The sequence below is a fragment of the Abrus precatorius genome, unplaced genomic scaffold (genome assembly GCF_003935025.1).
Source record: "Abrus precatorius isolate BTA unplaced genomic scaffold, Abrus_2018 Scaffold8, whole genome shotgun sequence".
In the NCBI taxonomy this organism is placed as follows: Eukaryota; Viridiplantae; Streptophyta; class Magnoliopsida; order Fabales; family Fabaceae; genus Abrus; species Abrus precatorius.
This window is the reverse complement of record NW_020874428.1, coordinates 20,108,651-20,132,733: the sequence shown is the minus strand read 5'-3', so window position 1 is coordinate 20,132,733 and position 24,083 is coordinate 20,108,651. Positions and strand designations below refer to the sequence as shown.

Genomic DNA, 24,083 nt, shown 5'->3' with positions numbered 1-24,083 from the left:
ACAATACAAGGCAAAGCTAAAGTTTATAACGTAATAAGTAGTTTAAGTTTTGCACTGTAATTATCATTTCAGCAGTGCAGTGGTCATCACATATTTCTAGAAACTTACTTCATCTCTGTTTATTCAGAGAAGGAAAGCAGAGAGAGTTTACCCACGTCTACTTTTTCAAGAAACTTATTTATTATCAGCATTCAGGACAACTTCTGAACAAAAACACAGACCTAGTAACTTTATTTATTCTTTATTTATTTCAAATTTTGTTTGTCCTTTCAATTTCAAGAACCACACTTTCCATAGGTGAAGAACTTGGCACCACCGTGGCCGTTGCTTGCGCCACGACAGGTTCATCAGGCACGTTTGTTGATACCTCTGCAGCTGATACATTGGGTTGAGGCAAATGCTGAATCTCATTCTGTTTGCCCCACAAAAAGGAGTACAATCCCATTATGATCAAAACCATGCCCAACAACCTGCATGTATCCCAAGGAAATAACAAAACTAGATTAACAAGATAGTGGTTTAAAAATATAAAAATAGTTAATCTGCTGCTGGCTTAAATGCATGCTGTGTTTCTTCCAGGTGAAAGTTGACCAAGTGATTCTCTGTTTATAGCAGGCCGCAAGGTGGAACCCCACGTTGCCTCGTGTAAGAATTTAATAGCATGTACTTGCGAGGTACATTTTTAAATTTTATTTTTTAAAATAAGAAAAAATAATAAATTACTATAAAATTAAGTTTTTAATTTAAATGTATTCTTATCATAATTTTTTTTTACATTGTTATATTAATAAAAAATTAATTTTTATAATAATTAATATAAAAAATATATTTATGATGTGTTTTAATTGATTGATAATATAAAATTTTTATATTAACACCGCATTAAAATCAAACTCTAAAGTTGTCAATCTTCTAATTATTTTATAAATATTATATCTTTTTAAATTCAAAAATGATTTTTTTTTCTTTTCTTTATAAAATTTAACTTCCAAACATACTTTATTAAAAAAATAGTACAAGAATAAATTCAAGAATGAAATTAAAATACTCATACGTTCCAACTCTTAATGGTTCTCCAAGTATGATAGCTTCTGATATGGCCACAAAAATAAGAGCAAGGGGATTGAACATGGGAGGATAAGTAGGTCCTTTGAGTGTAATTGCCCAAGATAATAAGCAAAACGTAGCAGCAGTAGCCAGTGCACCCTACACAAATAAATCCCACTGGTTAAAATAACTGTAGTTTAATATCTAATTAAGATAGTTTTCAAAATTTATAAACCAATCACTCAGTTTTAGAATAAAATTTGGGAGGCATTAACATATTAATTTTAATCATTACTAATCATACAAATATTATAGAATTAAAAGAAAATTAAACATTTAATGCAAAATTAAAGAAAATTACCTTTCTGTTTTAGAAATAGAAAACCTAAATCAATCAAATTTTTTGTGCATTATTTTTTCAATTTATATACTTCTTCGTTACATTTATCTTTTGTATTTGAGTGATATATCTCACAAACTTTACAGTGAGAAAATGCAAATGATGAGAAAAATCTTAGCACTCAAATGTTTATAATATATATTTTTAATTTAAGCATCATATATATTAGTCATAATTCGTTGGATATGTAGTAATTTCAATTTGAAGGTAAGTGCTCAGATCATATCTTACCGAGTACACTATAGTGATCAGTTGTAGATTCAATTCTAATTTCCAAGCAGCTTTACTAGAATCTATGAATGCCCCAAATACTGCTGATTGAATTGTAGCAAAAAGGCATGCTAGCATTGTTCCCCAATACTTCAAAGGAAATACTTTAAGCAACTTGACCTGTTTTAATTGAAAAAGCACTTTAATTAATACGGATATGATCCACATGCAGGGCATTTTCACAAAACTAAAGAAAAGAGTATCAACAGAAAATTTTGTGATGGTAAACTTACATGTATTAAATTTATGTAACAAAAAAATTGTATTATATTTAGAGTGAGTATCAGGTGATCTTGCAAAATATAAAAGGCACGAATCCTTCTTTTCGGACCATGACTCTATAAGTGTACAAAAGAAAAGTAATAGATTGATTTTCTAAGGAAGAACTTGTATATGATCTTGCCATGCATGTAAATTTTCTCTTAGATGCAATGTATAGTAGACATAAAAAAGAAAGGGATGCATACTTGCACAATGAACCAAGCTGTGTATGAGAAGCAGCTGCCAATTAAAAAGAAAGTGCCCCTAAGCATGTAAGTTTTGTGTGCTGTAACAGCAGTATGAGTATGATGATTATGATGACCAAGATAAAATTCCTTCCCTTTGTAAAGACAGGTAGCTAATGCTCCCCCAACACACATAATTGCCCCTATACACTTAGCTTTACCAGCCCATGTTTGCAGCGCCAGTTTCTCCATTCTACATTAATTAATTCATCAACAAATAATTGTTATGCAACCAATAGGCCACATTTATATATATATAAATTGGTCTTTGTAGAAAGATATATAGATATACCTGCATGTGATAGAGGTAATGAAAGTGCATATAGGAATTAAGTTGAGAAAGTTGACTGAGTAAGTAGCTGAAGTGTCTCGCAGACCATAATAGAACAATCCTTGAGCCATAGTCATACTGTATTTTTAGAAAACCAACCGAACAAGCCATCAATTCTTGTGTATATTCACTATTTCTTTCAGTCCTTATGCTTAATCCCGTTTATAGAACTTATTAAAATTATATATTTTAAATTCATCTCATTAGATTTTATCTTTAAAGTTATAATACAAATTATTTTAAAATTTTATTAAATAAAAATTTAAGTAAATTATGTATTTAAACATTAAATATACTTTTTTTCAATAATGTTCTCAATAAATAGAATTAAATACTCACATATATCTTATTTCTTTGAATAATTATTAATAGAATTCATTTTCATTCAAGCTAAATGATTAAATTGTATTTTTTATGAAAATAAAAGAAAATTTACTTAACTCCTCAAATTATGCTCACTAATTCTTTTTTACGTGAGGAATATTATTAACATATTTTTTAATAAATTTTAATTAATAATTAAAAATATGTTAAAAAAAATACCTTAATGAGTAGGTTATTAGCCTTCAATGGTTGGAGAAGTAATTTAATTTCCATTTAGATTTGTTGAGAAAGGAAATGAATTCACATGCATGTTTTCTTTAAACACTGCTTATAATTTCTATCCAAGTGAGAGGGATAAACACAGGTGTCTGACGAATAGACCATGAAATTACGAGATTCATTAATCTTCCTATGAAATGTTCACAGTGGCACAACTCATCGGAAAAAGAACTTGTACAGTAATCATTAATTGGGGCGGTGGAAATTGTAGTTAATTTCTTATATTTTTTTATTCTTTTTTTGGCGAGGAGGGCTCTAAATACCTATTATACCATATACAATACAATAAAAAATAATTTTTTAATATGTATCTAAAATATATAATAAAATTTTATCACATATAAATGTTATTATATATGCTAAAAAAATGGAAAAAAAAACTATTGTTGGATAAATGCAAATTTGGTTCTATAGAAGGCGTAAACTGACTCATTTATTCTGTATTTTATTTTGGCCTAATCATCTAAGACAGTAAGTAAAATTTGTCGGCTGTTATCAACACAAAAAGGAAGAGATTTGCCAGAAGCATAGAAGGGAGAATTTTGGACGCAAATCCAAGTGAGTTACGTAAAAAAAACAAATAATTATATTGTGCACTTCATGCCCAACAACTAGGGTCACTCAATTTCTTTTTCTTTTCATTTTAGTGCAATAACTTCCAAATTGAAAGTGCCACCAACCTTTATTCCCAACACAGCCAAACCAATGCACCGGCAAATATCAAATAAATGAAGGGGTTGCCTTAGAGGACTTTAAATTAGATGAAGACTAGTTTTAGTTTTTTATTTTTGGTTATCTTTATTTAGAAATAATGCTAATTACTAATAAACTTTGAAAATAAACGGCACATTCACAGGTCTAATAATTGTCCCATAAAAGGTGAAAGTAAAGGATGGACCAGAAAGACCAGAACGTCTACCATACTCCCGGAAGAATTACTTCCTCTGAAAAACATATGTACATTAGATCAGAGTTTGTAAGTGGGTCCACCTAACAGGTAACATTCAATAATCATTATTATTTTCAGGAAAGAATCTTTTTCTTCTTCCAAATGCATATGCAATTTTTCACACATAGCTTTCAAGTATGCTAATTGCTTCATATAGACACTCCAAATTTCAAATGTTTTCCCATCAAATTATAACCCTTTTATATAGCCGATCTTAATTAAAAGGAAGATGATGGAGATCCGTTCAAGTTTCAATGTACTTTAATGGCCAAACGTCATCTCCCGTCTTAAGAGGATCATTTTGAAGAGGGTATTTAAACACAAAAGCGATTAATGAAGAGGAACAAAAATGATTACGTACGTACCCCATTAATGCATTAATGAAGAGCCAAAACCAAACTTTCCCACTGAACTTCTTTGTGCGGCCTCTGGAATCACAACCGATATCATTCAGGAGAACATCATGCACAAGACCCAAAAAAGGAAGAACATCATCCAGAAGGGTTGGGTGAAAATTAAAACAAAAATATGAAAAAAATCGAATTCAGAGAACTGTTGGGGAAGGGCGGTTCTGGTTAAAGTATACATATGATTACCCTAAGTGTATGTTTACTGTATTTTCCAAAAGCTGAAAAAAAAATTAATTATTTCTATATATATGCTGGGGCGATGATGAGAAGGAGATGATGAAACAAAATATATGCTAAGAGCAAAGCGACTAAATCCAATAGTAGCAAACCAATATAAAAGATTTATTTTGTACAAAAGCAAGTGTCAAAAATTTATTTCATTCTACACCACCAAAGAAACCAACTAAACAAGTATTGAATACGTTTTTATATTTTTAAGATGTTAAATGTATTTATATTTTAGTAAATTCTTAATAAAATATTAAGAAAGATTAATATAATGATATTGAAAGAAGATATAATATTATTTAAATTATTTTTAAAAATGAACAACTAAAAAAGAAGAAGAACAGTAAGAGAAGCAAAGTTCAAGCGCATGTGTACTAGACTTGGTACAATTGAACAAAGAGCAAAGGCACTAGTCAATAGAATGAAAAACACACCTTTCAAAGTAGAGTGCAAAGGGTGCAACACAAATAGCAGCAACAATGTGACGATATGCAATAAGTGCACAAATGAAAGAGCCTTGCACCAATATGACCCTTGATAGGAGCTGCATCCCAGTTGCAAACACTTGCACCAGTAACATGCTCAAAAGAGCCTGAGATGATGTGAACCATTCCTTCACAGTTCCCATGCTCTTTGCCTCCTTTGTTCTCTCAATGTCACTGTTTTGTTTAATTTCTATGGAAGACTAAAGGGAACAAGCAAAATAAAGTGCTGAACTCGCTATCCTTGTCTCTTTCCACAAGAGAGACAAAAATATCAATAGTGATAGTAGAAACAAACGGTTTTGGCTCGGCAGCTTATGTAACTATGTGATGCGCACCACTCCAGTTAGAATTAAAAGTCAAGTTCAGAAATAAATGATAGAAAGCTTAGGAACTTCTGAAGAGAAATGAATATGGTGACAGATGCCATACATTAGAGCAAAACCATTATGTTAGAAAACTCTCTGTGTCAGCTTGCCACTGGTTTCTCCAACTTTGTCACCATTACATGTTTTGCTGTATGTCATTCATGATATATTTAATAATAGCGATAATGTGCATTTTAGTTGTAGTTGGGTTGGGACATTGAAATTTGGTGTCTGTTAAGCTTTGTTTGCTTTGCTGAGATTTTTGTTTAAATTTTAGGGAAAGTCTGTTTTTGTTATTTAATATATAGTTGAGGTAAAGATATAAAAATCGCATCTGGCTGCTGCTAATTTTGAATTTATGTGCTAATTAGTGTCATAATGTTTATGTTATTTCTCTAACAAGTTCTCGGTTATGAAATCATTTTTTAGTTCTCTTGTAATTTCTGTTATTCATTCCTTTTCTATGTGCATGAAAAAGGGTTTTATCATACACAACTTTGTATCCATTTTAGTGATTTTTTCCTTGAAAAGGAATTAATCTCTGGCTATCGGCCCAAGGATACAATTGGTTTTCATAAAGAAATAGCGTTTACATTATCTTTGATACTCCAAGTTTTACCGTGTCATCCTCTATTGGATATCTATCTTCTATATAAGGAAATGCCATTATTTGAACAAATTTCTTGTTAGAAAGTCCAAATCTGTATAAGCCATGGAAATTATGAGAAACCATGGAATGTGTTGATGGCAGCTGGAGCAATTGTTGGATAATATGGCCGAAAGTAAGGAATATTAAGCAGGAGTAAGTTACACTACACAGCTAATAAATTGAACTTTTCTTATGGGTTACCATCTATTGTTTGTCTAGATAACTTCTTGCTGTTTTCACTCGCTCAAAACAATATAATAAAAAAAATTCATGTTGAAATAACACAAATGCAGAACCCCCCATTAAATAAGAACTATGTTATTTATTTCCTCTAACTTATAATTTACTTATTTGATTAGTTTATAAGTTTATTTAATTAAAGTAGAAGTGATTAATAATTAAATTTATCTCATTAATTTTTAATATATTTTCTCCAACATATATAATATTTAAAACAATATGTAAACTTATATATTTTTGTCTCTCCCTGCTCTACTATATTTTAAGAAATTTTTTACTTTATCTTAGTTTAGAAATATTCTCACTCTTATCTTCATAACACCCATCTCTCTCCAAACCAATGATGTTCTTATGCCTCTCTCTCCGGCGCTTTTTTATTCTCAGTACCATAGTTATCTTTTGTAATATTACACACAGGGAAAATTTAGAAAATTAAAAAAATTTAAATGCAGTATACTATTATACTATTTTTTAATCTAAATTAAAATTTTATTTTGATAATCTGTGTAATAAAGATTAATATTAAATATCAACACATTAGTATTAAAGATAAAACTCTAATCGAAAAACATGCAACCCAAACAATACTTATGTTGCATTGAAATTTGTCCTTTAAAAAATATGTCAGTAAAGGTTAAATACATGTAATTTTACTGTTATACTTAGAGTTGGTTGAGAAAATGGCGAGAGAGGAATAAAACTAAATTATTAAAATAAAATTTTGGTCCCAAAAATACATTATTTTCTTTCATTTGATTATTGTTATATATATATTTTTAAATCTAGTCCCTCAAAATTGATTTTCATATTTTAATTTGATTTCTAAATTAGTAATTTATTTGCTTATATAACAGCTGAAGTAACTCGTATAATTTGACTAATACATAATATAAATGATGTGTTATCAATAACATCACATTTTTTGTACTTTTTTAATAAAATTTTTAAATTGAGATTTAAAAATATATAAAATAAAATTATAGATATTACATTTTTTTTACACCTAGATATTTCATTTTTATCATCATCAACTCCATATCATGTTATACAAGTTAAATTAGATTTTACATAGATTCATCTAGAAAAAATAACAAATTACTAATTGAGAGACCATACAAAAAAAATACGTTTGAGGGAACTTATTTGGAAAAAATTAAAATAGTTATGAAATGAAAAAGTTACAAAATTTGTTAGATCAAAACCTTGTTTATACTAAACTAAATACATTTAATCATATATTTGCAATTTTTTGTTTATTATACATGTATTTTTAAATTTAGATAACATTTAAAAATATAAAACAAAACAAATATAAAAAAATACCAACATTCACGAACAATCAAGGAAAGATATAGTTTACAAAAATATGTGCCCCAATTGTCAAAAATAAATATTTTATTTAAAAAACTTGTTGATATATATGTACTTATTTTAAGAAGAAGTATCATAATAAGTTATAATTTAATTTTTAAAATATATTAAAAATATACTTGCTGGCATACTTCTTCGTAGAAACAAGTAGAGGTATATATAGCCACTATTGCTGATGTATATTTACTCTTTTTTTTTTTTTGCTAAATATATTTACTCATTTAAAAGAATATGAAAATATGTTTGTAACTTATGACTTTATTTTTTTATAAAATACATCTCAAGGTGTAACTTAGTAAAACATACTCATTATAAACAATAGGGAGTGCATGTTAGCAACCTTTTCTATTTATTATATAAAAATAAATTGATGAATAAATTTAAGCATAAAATATGTGAATCAACTATTAATTTGATAAATAGTATCAAATTTAAATTTATAGATATAATAATTTTTTTTCGTATTGACAGTTGAATAATTATGGGATTTATTAAAATTAAATAATAATATTCAATAAAATAAATATAGCATGTATAAGAGTAACATATATAATTAAATTAATAAATATAAATTATAGTTATATTATTTTTATAAAACAAAATTTAAATTTAAGTTTTAAAATAAATTTTTAGAGAGGGGGTTAGGACCCATCCTTGCCCTCTCTGTCTGTTCCTAATTATGTTGTTTTTATAACTATGTTATTTATTTTAATTATTATGCTATTTTTATTTTTGTAAAATATTTGTTCTTAAAATGATAAGGGTTTAAAACTAATAAAAAATTTAAAATATTTAAAAATTCTTATTATTTATAAAATAAAATAGGACAAAACTTAAATAAAGTACTATATGCATTATTAGTATTATTCTTAAATTAAAATTAAATTTTTACTTTAATAATCTATGTTATAAAGATTAATATTAAAGGTTTAACATACTAACATTAAAGAAAGGTAGGCATATTATTAAGGTAAAACTTTAATTTTGATGGAAGAATAATTATTTTATCAAATACTTCCAATTTAAAAAACCGGCTTAAAAATCTTTACCTTAAAAATTTGTTTTCAACCTTCAATTAAATTTTTAGTTATTATTATTAAATAAACTCCAAATTAATAAGTAGAAAAATTTAGTCAACCCTTGGTAAGTGTTCATAAACAACATTTGCAGATTAAATAAATAACTATTATTACTTAAACCTATGCAGGCTTGTTAGGGGAATGTGGAATTTTAGTTAGCGAAATTCGAAAGGCCAAGGAAAGTGCTCTTGTAGGGGACTCACACATTTCGATGCTTAAATTAATAAAAAAAATATTTGCTACACTTAAAAATTTATAAGACATTTTATACTCTCTGTAAATAAATAGTTATAATTTTTTTATATCTCAAATTAAAAACTATTTATATTTTTCAAAATAAATAATTATTCTACTATTTATTATTATAAAATTAATGATAATAATTATTCTATATATAAGAAAATATTTTATATTTTTTAATTTATAAAGTATCATAAAAATAGTAATTTTTTTATTATAATTTTTATCACAATTAATTACTAATTTAAGATTTTTGAAAACATATTTTTTATTTAAAATTATTTTTAACATGTAATACAAATATTTTCTCACTTAAAATAATATATTAATTTTTTTAAAATTTTAAAAAAATATTATTTATATGAAAATAATATTGTATTAAATTAACATATGTAACATAATAAACAGATATCACTATCATAGAAAATAATAGTATTTTAGTTTAACACGCGTCAATCAAGATTGCAGTATTGCCTCTCTACAGAATAATAGTACTATTTTAAACTATAATTTTCAAATTTTTTATTAATTAATATTTTTTAAATAATCTATTAAATAACATTAATAGTAATTTATGACAATTAATTTATAATTATATTATATATATATATATATATATATAATTTCAATTAATTTTTATCTAAGAAATTTTGATAAGTCCTTTCAAATTTTATAATTTTAATTTACAAACATTAACTTTAAATTAATCCTTATGTAATAATTAAATTTTTAAAATTACATCTTAAATTAATTTTAATGACAATTCATTTATAACTATATTTAGTATTTATCATCTAAATTAATTTAATATTAACAAATTAGGATGATTAACTTACCTTTCAAATTTTACCATTCTTATTTATTAATAATTTTTTAAAATAACCTATTGAATATTTTTTATGAAAATTTATTTATAATTATATTTATTATTCAAATTACACTAATTTTAATAAATTATGATAATTAATTTACCTTTCAAATTTTATAATTCTTATTTACCAACAATTAACTTTCAAATCAATCAATATTTAATAAATAAATTTTGATGACAATTAATTTATAATTATATTTAATTTTTGTTATTCTAATTAATTTATTTCTTAAAAAAATTTAAAATTATGATTTAAAAAATATATTCTCCTTCCAAAATGATATTACGTCCTTGAGTGACACATGTTAAATAATAATTGTTTTTAAGGAGAATATGTTTCACAATAACCTTAAATTGATAATGTTTTTTTACAAAAATCTTAATTAGAAAAAAAATCCCTTAAAAAAAGTGTGATAAAGACTAAAAAGAGATTATCAAAGTTGAGGTTTGTCTCCAATTACATAAAGTGGAGTCAAAGTTATTTTTTCAATGATATAAAAAAAAAATACTAGGATTTTCATGATAGAAAAAGTTATTTTTTAATAAGATAACAAAAATAGGAAAATAAAATTTTACCTTTCTTACGTGGGCACAAAATTATTAAAATATGAGATTTTAGAAAAAAAAATTACATCAATAAAAAAATTTTAAAAAATTGTCATTAATGATTTTTAATTTTTTTAAAAAATTATCATGACGAATTTTGATATTTTATATTTTTTTTAATACTCTTTTAAAAAATTACCATTAACAATTTTTTGAGTTTTCATATTATTGTAAGTATTTAAAAAATGTCTTATTTTGACATTTATTATTTTTAAATACCATATATAAAAAATATCCTCAAATTTTGTAATTTCATCTCTTAATCATAGATAAATTGAGTTTGTGTGTGTAAACTTTCATACAAAAAAAAAACTAATAGATACTTAATATGCATAATTTTACTTTATCAAATAATATAATTATAAAATATGAATAAATATTAAATTTTAAATAATATTTATAAATATATAAATTATATTAAATTTAATATATATAATTTTAAAAATAATATAAGATGATTTATCATACACACGTGAACGTGCATGTTTATTCAATTCTAACACACAAGTGCAAGAGCATGCATGTCTTTCTAATTCTAACCTCCATGTATTGCATATAGGCCAGAAGAGGAGGATTCATGGAACCCATCATGAATTAAATTATAATGATGAAAAATTAAAAATTAAATTAAGTTTTCTTACATATAGAAATCAGATTAACAAGATGAGAGATGACATTATGATGAATTTTTAGGTACTTTTTAGAAAAACACAAACAAATTTACTTTGGTAAATCTTTAAGTGCTTTGACAATAATGAAAAATAGCATAACAAAGTTAAAATGATGAACTTATCATTGCCATTGTTATACTTCTTATCTGGCTTGCTTTGTAATAAGTTTGAAGATGTGAAACAGCTGGTTAATCAAATGGATGAAAGCAACAAACACAATGTCAATTTAATTAATTAGCACTTCATTTGCAATTTTAAGCATACTTGTTCGTTTGAATTCTTTTCCTTTTTGGTTCTTTGAGTATGTAAATTAAACCAAACTTAATTATATACGCATAAATATATTAGGATATAGTTTTACATTCTTTAAAATGTAAACGAATCCCACATCTACATATATATTTTGACACCAAGTGTTATACAAAAATGAATATTATTTGTAAGTAAGAAGTATGTATTACGGAAAAAGTGTACATAATGAGTGAGCAATACAAGTTAGTGTTGCGTATCTGAAAGAAGGACACAACTTTGGCATAGATTGCTTCTGCATAATAATAGAAAGGATTTAAGAGGTGTAACGTGTCATAATTCCCCATGTTACGGATAATGGCGTATACATCACATTTTGATCTATTTAACCCAATATAGCAAAACCAATGAGATTTAGTGCATGTCAACACTTTACTCTTTTCCACATTACCAATGAAATTCAACCATGATAACCTCACCAAAGGGCAGAGAAAGCATAAAAGCTTCATCTGTGCCATGGTACCTTCCCTTTTCCATTTCATTCATGAATCTTCCCTCTGTAGTATATGTTTTTGCTTAGACAATTCGGTGGTTCCCTTTCTCTGTACAATAAAATTTTGAACACTTTTTCCATCTCTAGATAACTCCTAAATTGTTAATAAAATTAATATTTTAATAAAAAATTCCTTAATTAGAATCACAATAAATATATGAAAATAAGTTAAAAAATGTTGCAATGATTAAGATAATAATTTATTAACTTTAAATAATATAATTATACATTAATCTAATAAAGGAAATTGTTACAAAATAATGGTGTTTGAGAATTTGATAATTTTTTTTGATATTATACACTTAGTGAGTTTGAGAAATTATTTAAAAATTTATTTTAAGATAAAATTTATAAACAATACTTTCAATGCTTTTAGTCCTTTTTCTAATTAAAGTTAAAAATTTATTTATAAAATTAGTATTATTCTTTAATAGTGATATTTATTATGTTTGTTATTAAAGTAAAAAAATTAATTTTAATTAAAAACTAACACTTAAAAGATTGAATGTAAGTTTTGTCATAAGTAATTTCACATAATTGTACATAGAATATGAGTAAATTTAATTATATAAAAAAATTTATTATAAATTATGTGAATTTCATTTTTAATTTATTTTTTTTATATTTTTGTAAATTTAAATAAATTTTAACTAATAATTAAAAGTATGTTAAAAAGATAAATTAAATAATATATTGTTAGCATTTTTGATTGATTTTTATTTTAAAGTTGAAAAAGAATTTCATGTTAAAAAATCTTATTATAATTTATTTATTTATTTACTTAGAGTGCATTGGGCAAACGAAAAAGACAGGGTGAAAGTTGAAGGATGAAAACTGAAAAATTTGCTTATTGAATTGAAAGTGCTTCATAAATTTAATAATTGAACTAGCTGATAAAATTACAATAACAAATAAAAACAGTATTAATTTTTGGTTCAAAATTTAGAATTATATATTTTTAAATTATTATAAAATTTTAATTTTACTCTTGTTTTGAAATTTTATTAAATAAAATAATATATTGTGAATTACTATGAATTATTATTGTGACAATTTTATTTTACAAAAATAAGATGTAATAATTTAGTTATATTTTTAAAAAAAATTAATGATGAAAGTAATTTAAATGTTAAACATAAACAAAAAAAGAAGTAAAGGTAAAAAAGTTTTAAAATTTTACGGATACAGAAAGGAATACTTGAAACAAATCGCTTTCAATTGGTAGCTCAAAAAAATATCGTTTTAAAAAAACATTAGTTAGATTATAATGATGTAAAAAAAATGCTACTAATCACCTAATTTAGCTGCCTTATAAAAGAAAAAAAAACTTGTTAAACAAGGTTTTCAACTAAGAAAACAACCAATGTATAATTGTCTGGTCAAATACAATCTTACTTACCTAATTTCACTGCCCATCTTAAAGTGCATAAAGTTGGAAAATGGAGGTGTTAGTCTATGTTGCCCACTTTATAATGAAGGCCAAAGCTAACTATCAATCTATCATACTCCTTGCATTTGCACTTCCTAGATTCTTTATTTATCAGCTTTCAAGGCAAGATCTTGATAAATTACCAATCTTAGCTTCAAAGGGTTTTATTTTATCATACTTCTTTCAGTTTGGATTAGTCCTTTCAATTTCAAGAACTACACTGCTAACAGGTGAAGAACTAGGAGCCACTGTGGCTGTTGATTGCACTCCAGCAGGCAAATTAGTCATGCTTGCCACTTCCGATGCTGCTATATTTGGTGTAGGTTGAGCCATGAGCACTGTCTCATTACTTTTGCCCCACAAAAAGGAGTACAATCCCAGCATGATCAAAACCACACCCAGCAACCTGCATATATCTATATATCTTAGTAATTTTTCTACTATTATATATCTTAAGGAAATACCAAAGCTAGATTATTAAAGAAACTGTTGAGAAAAGTCAATCTGCTGTAGTTAATTGGATGGTGTTCTTTGAAATGATAATAGTTGCAGGGTCAAACCCTACATTGCTAGATACGGTTAGAATGTTAAGGAACATTAGAAATTGGAATAATGTAGAGGGGGGAAAATATACATACGTTCCGACGCTTAATGGTTCACCAAGAAAGATAGCTTCTGCAAAGGCCACAAAAACAAGAGTCAAGGGATTGAACATTGGGGGATAAGTAGGTCCTTTGAGTGCAATTGCCCAGGATACTAAGCAAAATGCAGCAGCTGTGGCCAGTGCTCCCTACACAAATAAATCCCACTTGTTAATCAACGTCAATTTGTCAAATTAAAGCAATCTGAATTTTGATCTATTTGAAATTATTTCGTAAGTCGTAGTTCCCATTGATGAAATTTTCTTTGCATTTTCCTGTGCTGTTAAATTTAGGATAAACAAAAAAATCAAATAAAAATCAGTATTTCAAAATAGATGCAGTCAATTTTTCATATAAATATAGATTATTCTATATTTTTATAAGAAAGATACATGAAACAAATGTTTTGTGCATTATTTGTTAAAAGACATATAAATTATTATAAAAATATATATTAAATAACAAGAAAGATCTTAGCATTCAAATGTTTTGTGCAATATGTGTTCGCTTCACTGAAGGTAAGCAATGATCATACCGAGTAGACTATTGTGGCTAGTTGTAGATTCCACTCTATTCTCCAAGCAGCTTTACTGGTATCTATGCAGACGCCGATTATTGCTCCTTGGATTGCAGCAAAAATGCATGTCATCATTATTCCCCAACACCTCAATGGAAATACTTTAAGCAACTTGACCTGTTTAAATCGATAATACCCATTTGAGGAGGATAATCATCACATGATTTTTCTTTTAAAAAAAATGAATATATAGCTTTTGTTGGATAAAATTAACTAAAAGCTTATAATTTGTAGTTTGTAGCTAATAAAATAATTAAAAACACATAATTTATATCTAAAGGCTTATTATTTATTATTATTTAATTAATTAAATTAGAACTATTTTATAAATTAATTGTTCATGTTATAAATTTAGATAAGTATAGTACATTTCTAAGTAAAAGGTATTTTTGTAAAAATGTTTTTTTTTATTCTATAATTATACTGTATATCACAAAATTTAAAATAATGTTATCTTATACAGTATAAATCTTATTCGATATTATGCTAATAATGTATAATGTTAAAAAAAATATTATTAAAAAGTTATTCAAACAAAGTCCAGATCTTAAAAAAGAAAAAAGGATGAGCTTCACTTATAAAATAAATTCACAAAAGCAACCCACAGATATTTAGATGCAGCTCAAGAATGGGAGCGTACTTGTGCAATAAACCAAAGTGAGTATGAGAAGGAGCTTCCAATCAAAAAGAAAGTGCCACAAAGCATGTTAGTTTTGTGTACAGCAGCAGTACTAGTGTGATGATTACGATGACCAAGATAAAACTCCTTCCCTCTGTAGAGACTACTAGTTAATGCTCCCCCAACACACATAATTGCTCCAATACTCTTAGCTTTACCAGCCCAAGTTTGCAGCCTCAGTTTCTCCATTCTACATTTGTTATTTCATCAACTAATGCTGATTATGCTACATTTTTATTTATATAGAAGTGAATTTTTAAATTCTAATTACCTGCATATGACAGAGACAAAGAAGGTGCATATAGGAATCAAGTTCAGGAAGTTGACAGAGTAAGTAGCTGAGGTGTCTCGCAAACCATAATAGAAGAATCCTTGAGCCATAGTCATCCTGTATTTGGTACCATCACATTCTTAGAAAACCAATTGGACAAACCATTAATTATTATAAATATCCAATTAGTAGAACTTGAAAGTATTTGCCTAAATTGGATTTGTTTAAGTTTTCCAATAGTGTAAACAATTCCATCTTAGATTAACTAATATATTTTATCTATAAAAACTTAAATAAAAAGTCAATATAATTTTTAATTCTGTATCTTAACTTCATTAATCTACTTAAGATAAGATTATTTATCTCAGTGGGAAACTTAGGCAAACTAACCTACAATATATTGCAATCATAATTCCATGTAATTCACAATAGATATTAAGTATATACAAAATTCAATTTGATTATTGAATGTAAAACGAAGATAAAGTACTTATTATATAACTTATGAAGTTAAGATGCAGGAGAGCCCCACTTTCTCACACTTCTTTACTTTTATTTATAAACGGTGCTAATAAGTAATTACCATTAAATTTCAAAAATTAATGGCACATTGAAGCCCACACAAGTAAACTAAATGCTCCATTAATGGTGAAAGTAATGGTGAAAGTAAAGGATAGAGCTGACACATCAGAACTTCAACAGTAAATGCGGAAGAATGAACCCCTCTCTTGTTTTTGGCTCATTGATTAAAACCAAACCAACAACAACAACACTACATGCCAGAAAGAGAAAACAATTGGTTGCAGGTAAGCACTGAAAACTTCCTCTAAAACATTTTCCTTTGACCCTAGAATTAAATTTTACAAGTGGAGACCACTTAACTACCGTTGAATGTGATAATTACTACTGTAATTAAATTTTGACAGAGCTTTTTCTTGCAGAAACCCATTAAAATTTCAGTCAATTTTTAGAATAATGTTTAAATATTTAAAATATTAATTATATTAAATATTATTTATAATAAAAATATATCACTTTTAAATGATTAATTAAAGTTTGAAAAGTGACGTTAGTAAAATCATAAATTTTTGTCCCATTTAAGCTGCATATTAAAAACTTAAATATTTCCAATGCCTATCTTAATGAGATTTTCTTTCACGCATGAACAAATTACCGTTTTATGAAAGTGGGTCCTAAAGGGAAGATAATGGAGATTTATTTTAGTTTCAATACATTGCAGCATCCATAGCCAAGCCAAACATTATTCACATCTCAAGAGGTTCATTTTCAAGATAGTATTTAAAAAACATCAGTCCATTCAATGAGAGTTTTATGGGGAGTTAAAGCATGAATAAGTAAAAATATTTTATTAAAATTATATTTGAAGCATTTAGTAACATTAAATGTTATATTTATTAAAGAAAAAAGCAATCATTTTTTTACAAATTTTCTTAAAACACCAATTAACATTTTCTTAATATTAAAGGCACCTCTTTCATTTATCAATGAATGCTTGCATTTTTAATTTTTACAAGAGAGTTCAAATAACCAATTTTATAGAGAAACTAAAGAATACTTACCCGAGCATCGCGTTAATGAAGAGCAAAAACCAAACTTCGAAAGTGAACTTCTTTGTGCGACCTCTGCATCCACAACCCAAATAAATATTCAAAATCCTCTTCTAATATCATTTAATATTATATTATTTATTAAATGAAAATATTAAATATATGCATATTTTTATTTATGTTTTCTTACACAAATCATTAATTAAATTAAATTAAATTAAATTTAATCAATTAATTAAAGTAATTAAGATTAATAAAATGATTTTATTTATTATTTTTTATATAATTTCTTAAAGAAAGTAATTAAATTTCAAATTTCCTTTTAATTAAAAAATAACTTTTTATTCTTTTTCCTTTTATTACTTCATCATTTTTATACAAATCATTTTCTAAAATAAAAAAATAAAAAAATTTATAATTAAAAAAAAAAACTCAAACTAAAACTTTACTATGGGACTAGAATCCATGGAAATCCACCCGATTCAGACACGAGTTTGACGGAGAAAATTCAGATTTATGCTCAGTTCGGGTCTGGATACTTGCCCCGCATTTGAAAATCGGCCCCGTCTCCTGGATATATGTGTTTTTAATTTGAGTGTCTATTTTATATTAAAATACATGTAAATAGAAAAAATCATTTAAAATATATTATTTATTTATTTGTTATATTAATTAATATAAGAAAATCAAGAACCGATAAGTCAAGGAAACCCAAAACCCAACGGGTAAAGTTGGGTTTTTTTTAACCCGAGAAAAATGAAAGCGAGATGGATTTAGGGGGTTAAAGTGGGGTTTGAGTTTGATAAACTCCATTGATTTGTCATCTGTTCATGAGTGACGAGTGGTCCTACGAATCAAATAAGATTCTTTCTAAATTATATTATACCTGACACAAAAATAAAAATAAAAATAAAAATAAAAAAATCTTTGTATACCTTTCAAAGTAGAATGCAAATGGGGCAACACAAATGGCAGCAACAATGTGACGATAAGAAACCAGTGCAAGTATGAAACTTCCCTGAACCAATGCGGCCCTTGCTAACAGCTGCAACCCCGTCATAAAAATTTGCACTAGTAACATGCTCAACAGAGCCTGGGATGATGCGAACCATTCCTTCAAAGTTCCCTTCCTCTTCTTTGTCTCCATTGCTCTCTGTGTGTCACTCTTGTAAAGAAAAGCAAACAAGTTAGCAAAATAAGTTGCTGACTTGCTGTGCTTATTTGTCTCTTCTCCTAAGAGAAACAAATGTGTCTTAACACTATTATATAGAAAAATGAAACGGTTTTAGGGGCAGATAATTGAACTTAATGATGCACATAACCCCACTGAAATTCGAAAATCGTTTTCAGAAAAATAAATTATATATGGGAATTGGAAAATTCTGAAGGGAAATGAATATGCACGGTGACAGATGCCACTCAGTAGAGCTAAGCCATTATGTAAGGAAACGCTGTATCAGCCTGTCAGTGGTTTCTTCTATGGTTGTAACCATTACATTATGTGCTGTATGCCATTCCAGATATTATAACAATAGAAATAATTAATGTGCATTATTCTTATACTTGGGTTGGAACATTTTGTGAGATAGTTGATTGTTGATGCCGTTTTCATGCTAGGAATTAATGTCTTCTATTTAAGGAAGTGTCATTATTTGCATTAATTTCTTGTGAGAAAGTTCAAGTCTGAATAAACCATAGAAAGTTAAGAAGGATTAGGAAAACAAGTGTTGCTAGTATTTGGCATCTGGAGCCAATATTGGATTATCTGGCCAAAAGTAATAATATCAAGCAGGAGTTAAGACTAAAAAAGAGTTACCCTACCCAGTCACTTGAACTTTCATTGCTCAACTTTATCCCTTTAATTTTTGGCTTTTGGGTTACTCTTTTTTTATTTAAGTAATCAAGGAGAACACCGTGTTACGTATATTAATGGTTATACTAAAAAGAAATAGTTTTATTGAAACACATCAAAAGGTAATAAATTGTATGATATATTAAATGATAATAAAGGAAAAACATCTTGAAAGTAATAAATGTAAGACTGATCGGATTATACTACTTTAATACTCTTTAGTTTTATAGGTAGTTCTGCTGCTGTTTTGTCTAATAACATGATGATAAGAAATTTTCTTGTTAAACATTTGCATATGATAGTTTACTCCTTGAGCTTCTGCCATGAGATATGCTAAGTTTCGATTTTATTTTTTCCTTATTATTGTTATCTCTTTTATGTTTTTTTTTTTTTAATCATGGAAACATGTGGTCTCTCCAATTAAGGATGTCGTGTGCATATTGTACTTTGAAAATGAAATTGAAATTTACAAACCATAGTCTATTTGATGTGCAAAACTATATATGCCTAGGAACTTCCTATAGAGGATTTTGTACTGGAACACGGGTAGGTAAAAAAAAAATAGCGTTGTCTAAGCATTACTTATATTGGTTTTTTAACCATTTTTTACACTATGTTCATTTGCAGGAATGTTTAAGACATCCTGTGGTCCTCACTAGTGAGTTTGCAAATTGTTATAGTTTTCAATTTTTTTTAAATAAACATAATCAGAATAAAGTTATGGAAATATTTTAATTATTAGAAATATTCAGGTAATGAAATTCTAAAGCATTATTTAAAATAAAACTGAACTAATTAACATTATATTCAAAGGACGCTTACGTAATATTTACGTTTACTTCATTCCAAAGAAATGAGTGGAGATTCTAATTAGCAACCTATCAAATGCTAGTCCTGAAGTTTCTGCGCTTGATATTGTTCTACTTATTTAAACACAAGATTTGACATGACAACTATTTAATAAATAAATATTCAGTATAAAAATATTTTCTTTCTTTTGATTTTTTTTTCACATGGCAAAGTTAAAAAAGATGGAATTAATTAACCATTGTATGCCTTTGTAAAACTTCTTATCTAGTATGCACAAAATAAGGAAACGGATGAAAGCTGCCAGCCGAAGAAGCAAATTGGAATAAGGAAATCTGTAACTTGCATAAAATAATAAATTTTATATGTTAAAATTAAAATGTATTATTTAATATTATAAATATATTTAATGGCATTAAATTCTTTAATTTTTTTAATAAATATTACTATTCTCTTTATCTTTTTAGCTAATTTTATTTTTTTTAAATGATATTTATTTTATAATTTTAAAATAGATTTTTTTAACTTTGCCTTTAAGATAATTATTATATTAAAATTCATTTTAAAATTTATCTAATTTATTGTATAAATAAAATTTAAAATGGTTATTATAGAAAATTTTGTAATACATTTAATGAAAATAAGATAATTTTCAGAGATGAAGTAAGTATCTCAGAGCTCATTTTATATCTTTTACCTTTTCATTTATTACATAAATAAATTTTAAAATAAGTATAGTAAAAAATTTATAATATTTTTAATAAAATAAGATTATTAAATGTTTTCTTAGTTACTGTGCCACAACTTGTAAAAGACTAAATTTAGAAACAGAACAGTGTATATAATTTTTTATTCTCTATAATATTACAGAATGCTAAAAAAAACAATATTAATAAATTAATAACTTGATGTCAAACTTTTTATGTACAATTATAACCATACCTGAGCGGTTGATTTTCTTCTTCTTCTTTTTTCTGTGTGTGCAAATAAAAACAAATCTTACACAGCATGAACATATTAATTAGGAGACATGCATGAATAGAGAGAGGAGAAGAAATTCACCTTTTGTGCTACACTTAGAGTGAATAACAACTTTCAAAGAGCTGAAAAATTGATTGATCTGAAAACCCCTTGATTCTATCATGACCTTCTTTTGAGGATGCTTTTGTATCAAATTAAATGCAACAATAGCAATGTGTTCACAAATATCTCTCAGCAACTCCGAAATTTACTGGCCCTCTTTAAAATGTAAAATGCATTCCTCAGCAGGAATTAATAAAAGGAATTGCGCAATCAATTATATCCATTGTGTTTGTTGGTGGGTATGATATTTAAGAGTTCTAGAATGAATAGAACATTAGAATTAACATGAGTTTTGTTTGACTAAGAAATTAAGAGATGATATAAAGAGCTTTCGTAGCTAACTTGTCTTTGGGAGAGAACAACCCACGCATCTCATTTTTGTTATTTTGTGATACAATTGAGCAGTGATAACAACCTACAAGAAAGGCAAATGAGTTTGACTTAACTTATGCTAAACCATCAAAAGCACAACTACGTTTATTAGAATTTAAGTATGTGTACGGCATAGTGTAAAAGGTTTGACAATTTAAATTTATGATTTTTTTTAATTGCAAGCTTAATTATTTTTTAAACTTTAATTTGATGATGACTATCAATATAAATTTTTTCTTATATAAATGTTTACTTCAAATTTAATTAACTTTAATCTAAGTGTGACTTGCATTTTAACTTTTAATTTAGAATTGTATTTTAATTTTTTACCTACTAATCTTGTTCTATTTTTTTGTTGTTACGAAATGTACCAGATAAGACACTATCTGATCTTACCTACAGAAAAAAGGAATTGAGTACCCCCTCAGTCGTATAAGGTAATTTACCCAATTAAGGGTAATAATCAAATTATTATCTACTATCAAAGGGACAAAATCAAGGCTGACTTAGCAAGGTCATTAGCCCATAATACTTCTTATAAAAGGAAGGTAAGAGGTACAGGTAAGAGGTTGACTTTTAATTATTAAAATAGTATTTACTGTTCAGAACCGAGATCTGACTTCAGTATCAGAGTGCCTTTTGCAGATACCCTCTCCACGTCAGCTACATACAAAAGGATGTCATCCTACCCAGGCAAAGGTTAGAAGATTAGTGTTTCCCGAACAGGGACATTTTGGCGCCTACCATGGGGCTCAATTGCGAATTGCCTCGCTTTTTCAATTATCATGGTACTAACAAGAAGCCAACAAGATGGATAGACTCAGCAAGGAGGAACTTCTCGCCAACACGAAGATACCACACCCAACTAGCCGATCCCTGAGGTGTTGGTAGATGAGGGGGGTGATGAAAGCCTATTTGCAGTATTGAGGCAACTTAGAGCAGAAATGAAGGAAATGAAGAAAGAGAGGGAGAAAGATGCTCTTGAGCTTTCGAATTTGAGAAGGAAAAATGCCAACTTAAGGGAAGAAATAAGAACACACATACCCTCTCAAACTACACCCTTCGCCCAAGAACAGGGAGAGTCCTCGACGTTACAGGAAAAACCAAGAATGGTCCAGCAATCGGAAACCTATACTGATCGGGATGATGTAGTAAGTCGAAGCCCGTTTGTCCAGCATATCATGGAAGCTAGGCTGCTTGACAACTGGAGAGGTCTAACGATGGAACATCAGACCCTAGAGAACATCTGGATATCTTCACAACTTAGGTCAGTCTGTATACAGAAACTGATGCCTTATGGTGCATGATATTTCCTACTTCACTCTGAGGATTGGCCCTCAGTTGGTTCACCAAGCTACTCCCTTCGTCCATTGATTCGTTTGTAACCCTCACCAGACGATTCAATTTACAGTTTGTCATTAGTCATTCTCATCAATTGACCTCGTTGGCTTTGGTTAATATTCGCCAGGAGAAGAAGCAAACACTCACGTCGTTTATGGAACGTTTCGGGCAAATGGCTCTCTCTATCCGTAACTTGGATCCGGCAGTTGCGATGCACCATCTCACAACAGCCCTTAGGCCAGGGCCGTTTGTCAACAGTATCTGCAAAAAAAACCCTGTCGACCTGGATGAACTACGTTGTCGAGCAACCAAGTACATGCAAATGAAAGAATTGGCCGAGTTCCACAACCAGGCCCAAATGAAGCAAGCGCTCAGTTGAAGAGAATCTGAAGGGAACAAACACGCAAGAAACAAACACGGAAACAAGGACCAAAAGATCAGAACTGAACGTCTCCCTAGGAGACCTAGGTTTGTAAGTTACATAATGTTAAACACCAGCCGGTCCAAGGTACTCTAGCATGCTTTAGCAATAGAGATATTGACAATACCGAAGCGCACGAACACTCCCAATCGGGCTAGAAATTGTACTTAGTAAATTTAGTGCACTCTTTCCTCACTCAGATTTTGTCTTCTTTTTAGAACGTGAAAATAGGTTTTCCAGATAAGGTCTTTAACGAGACACTTCATCAATAAAATGACAGAACTTTTTTTACAAGTCAATAGTCTCTTATTATTTCCTCCCGGGTACCTCACTCGGCTAAGGTTGAATCAAAATTCCCTCCCAAGTACCTCACTTGGCTAAGGTTGAATTAAATATTCCCTCCAAAGTACCACACTCGGCTAAGGTTGAATTAAATATTCCCTCATGAGTACCTCACTCGGCTAAGGTTGAATTAAATATTTTCTCTCGAGTATCACACTTGGCTAAGGTTGAATTAAATATTCCCTTTCAAGTACCACACTCGGCTAAGGTTGAAATAAAAATTCTCTTCCGAGTACCTCACTCGGCTAAGGTTGAATTAAATATTTCCTCCCGAGTACCACACTTGGCTAAGGTTGAATTAAATATTCCCTGCCAAGTACCACACTTAGCCAAGGTTGAATTAAATATTTTGTCTAGAATACCTCACTCGGATAAGGTTGAATCAATATTCTCTCTTGTGTCCTCACTCGGCGAAGGTTGAATTAATATCTCTCAGATATCTTGCTCAAATAAGATTTAATTACTTTTTCCGGATAACATATCTCGATTAGTATCTATATTCCCAAGTACCTCACTTGGTTAAAAGTTTGATTATTTTCTCCTATCAACCCCTCTCGGTTAAGGTAAAATTTACATT

At 27.8% G+C, this 24,083-nt stretch overlaps 2 protein-coding genes across 2 annotated transcripts; both read right to left on the bottom strand.

The window, feature by feature from the left end:
- Positions 1 to 250: 250 nt before the first annotated feature.
- On the bottom strand, positions 251 to 5,372 carry LOC113874405 (WAT1-related protein At1g09380-like). Its single transcript, XM_027512627.1, has 7 exons — positions 5,179 to 5,372; positions 4,472 to 4,534; positions 2,516 to 2,632; positions 2,185 to 2,416; positions 1,679 to 1,837; positions 1,055 to 1,206; positions 251 to 470 (listed from the first exon to the last, which is right to left on the bottom strand). Exons 1-7 carry the CDS (start codon positions 5,370 to 5,372, stop codon positions 251 to 253), a joined length of 1,137 nt encoding a protein of 378 aa, XP_027368428.1.
- An 8,363-nt stretch (positions 5,373 to 13,735) lies between these two features.
- LOC113874404 (WAT1-related protein At5g64700-like) lies at positions 13,736 to 18,435 on the bottom strand. The gene is made up of 7 exons (XM_027512626.1): positions 18,224 to 18,435; positions 17,301 to 17,363; positions 15,721 to 15,837; positions 15,411 to 15,639; positions 14,729 to 14,887; positions 14,191 to 14,342; positions 13,736 to 13,958 (listed from the first exon to the last, which is right to left on the bottom strand). Exons 1-7 carry the CDS (start codon positions 18,433 to 18,435, stop codon positions 13,736 to 13,738), a joined length of 1,155 nt encoding a protein of 384 aa, XP_027368427.1.
- Positions 18,436 to 24,083: the final 5,648 nt, after the last annotated feature.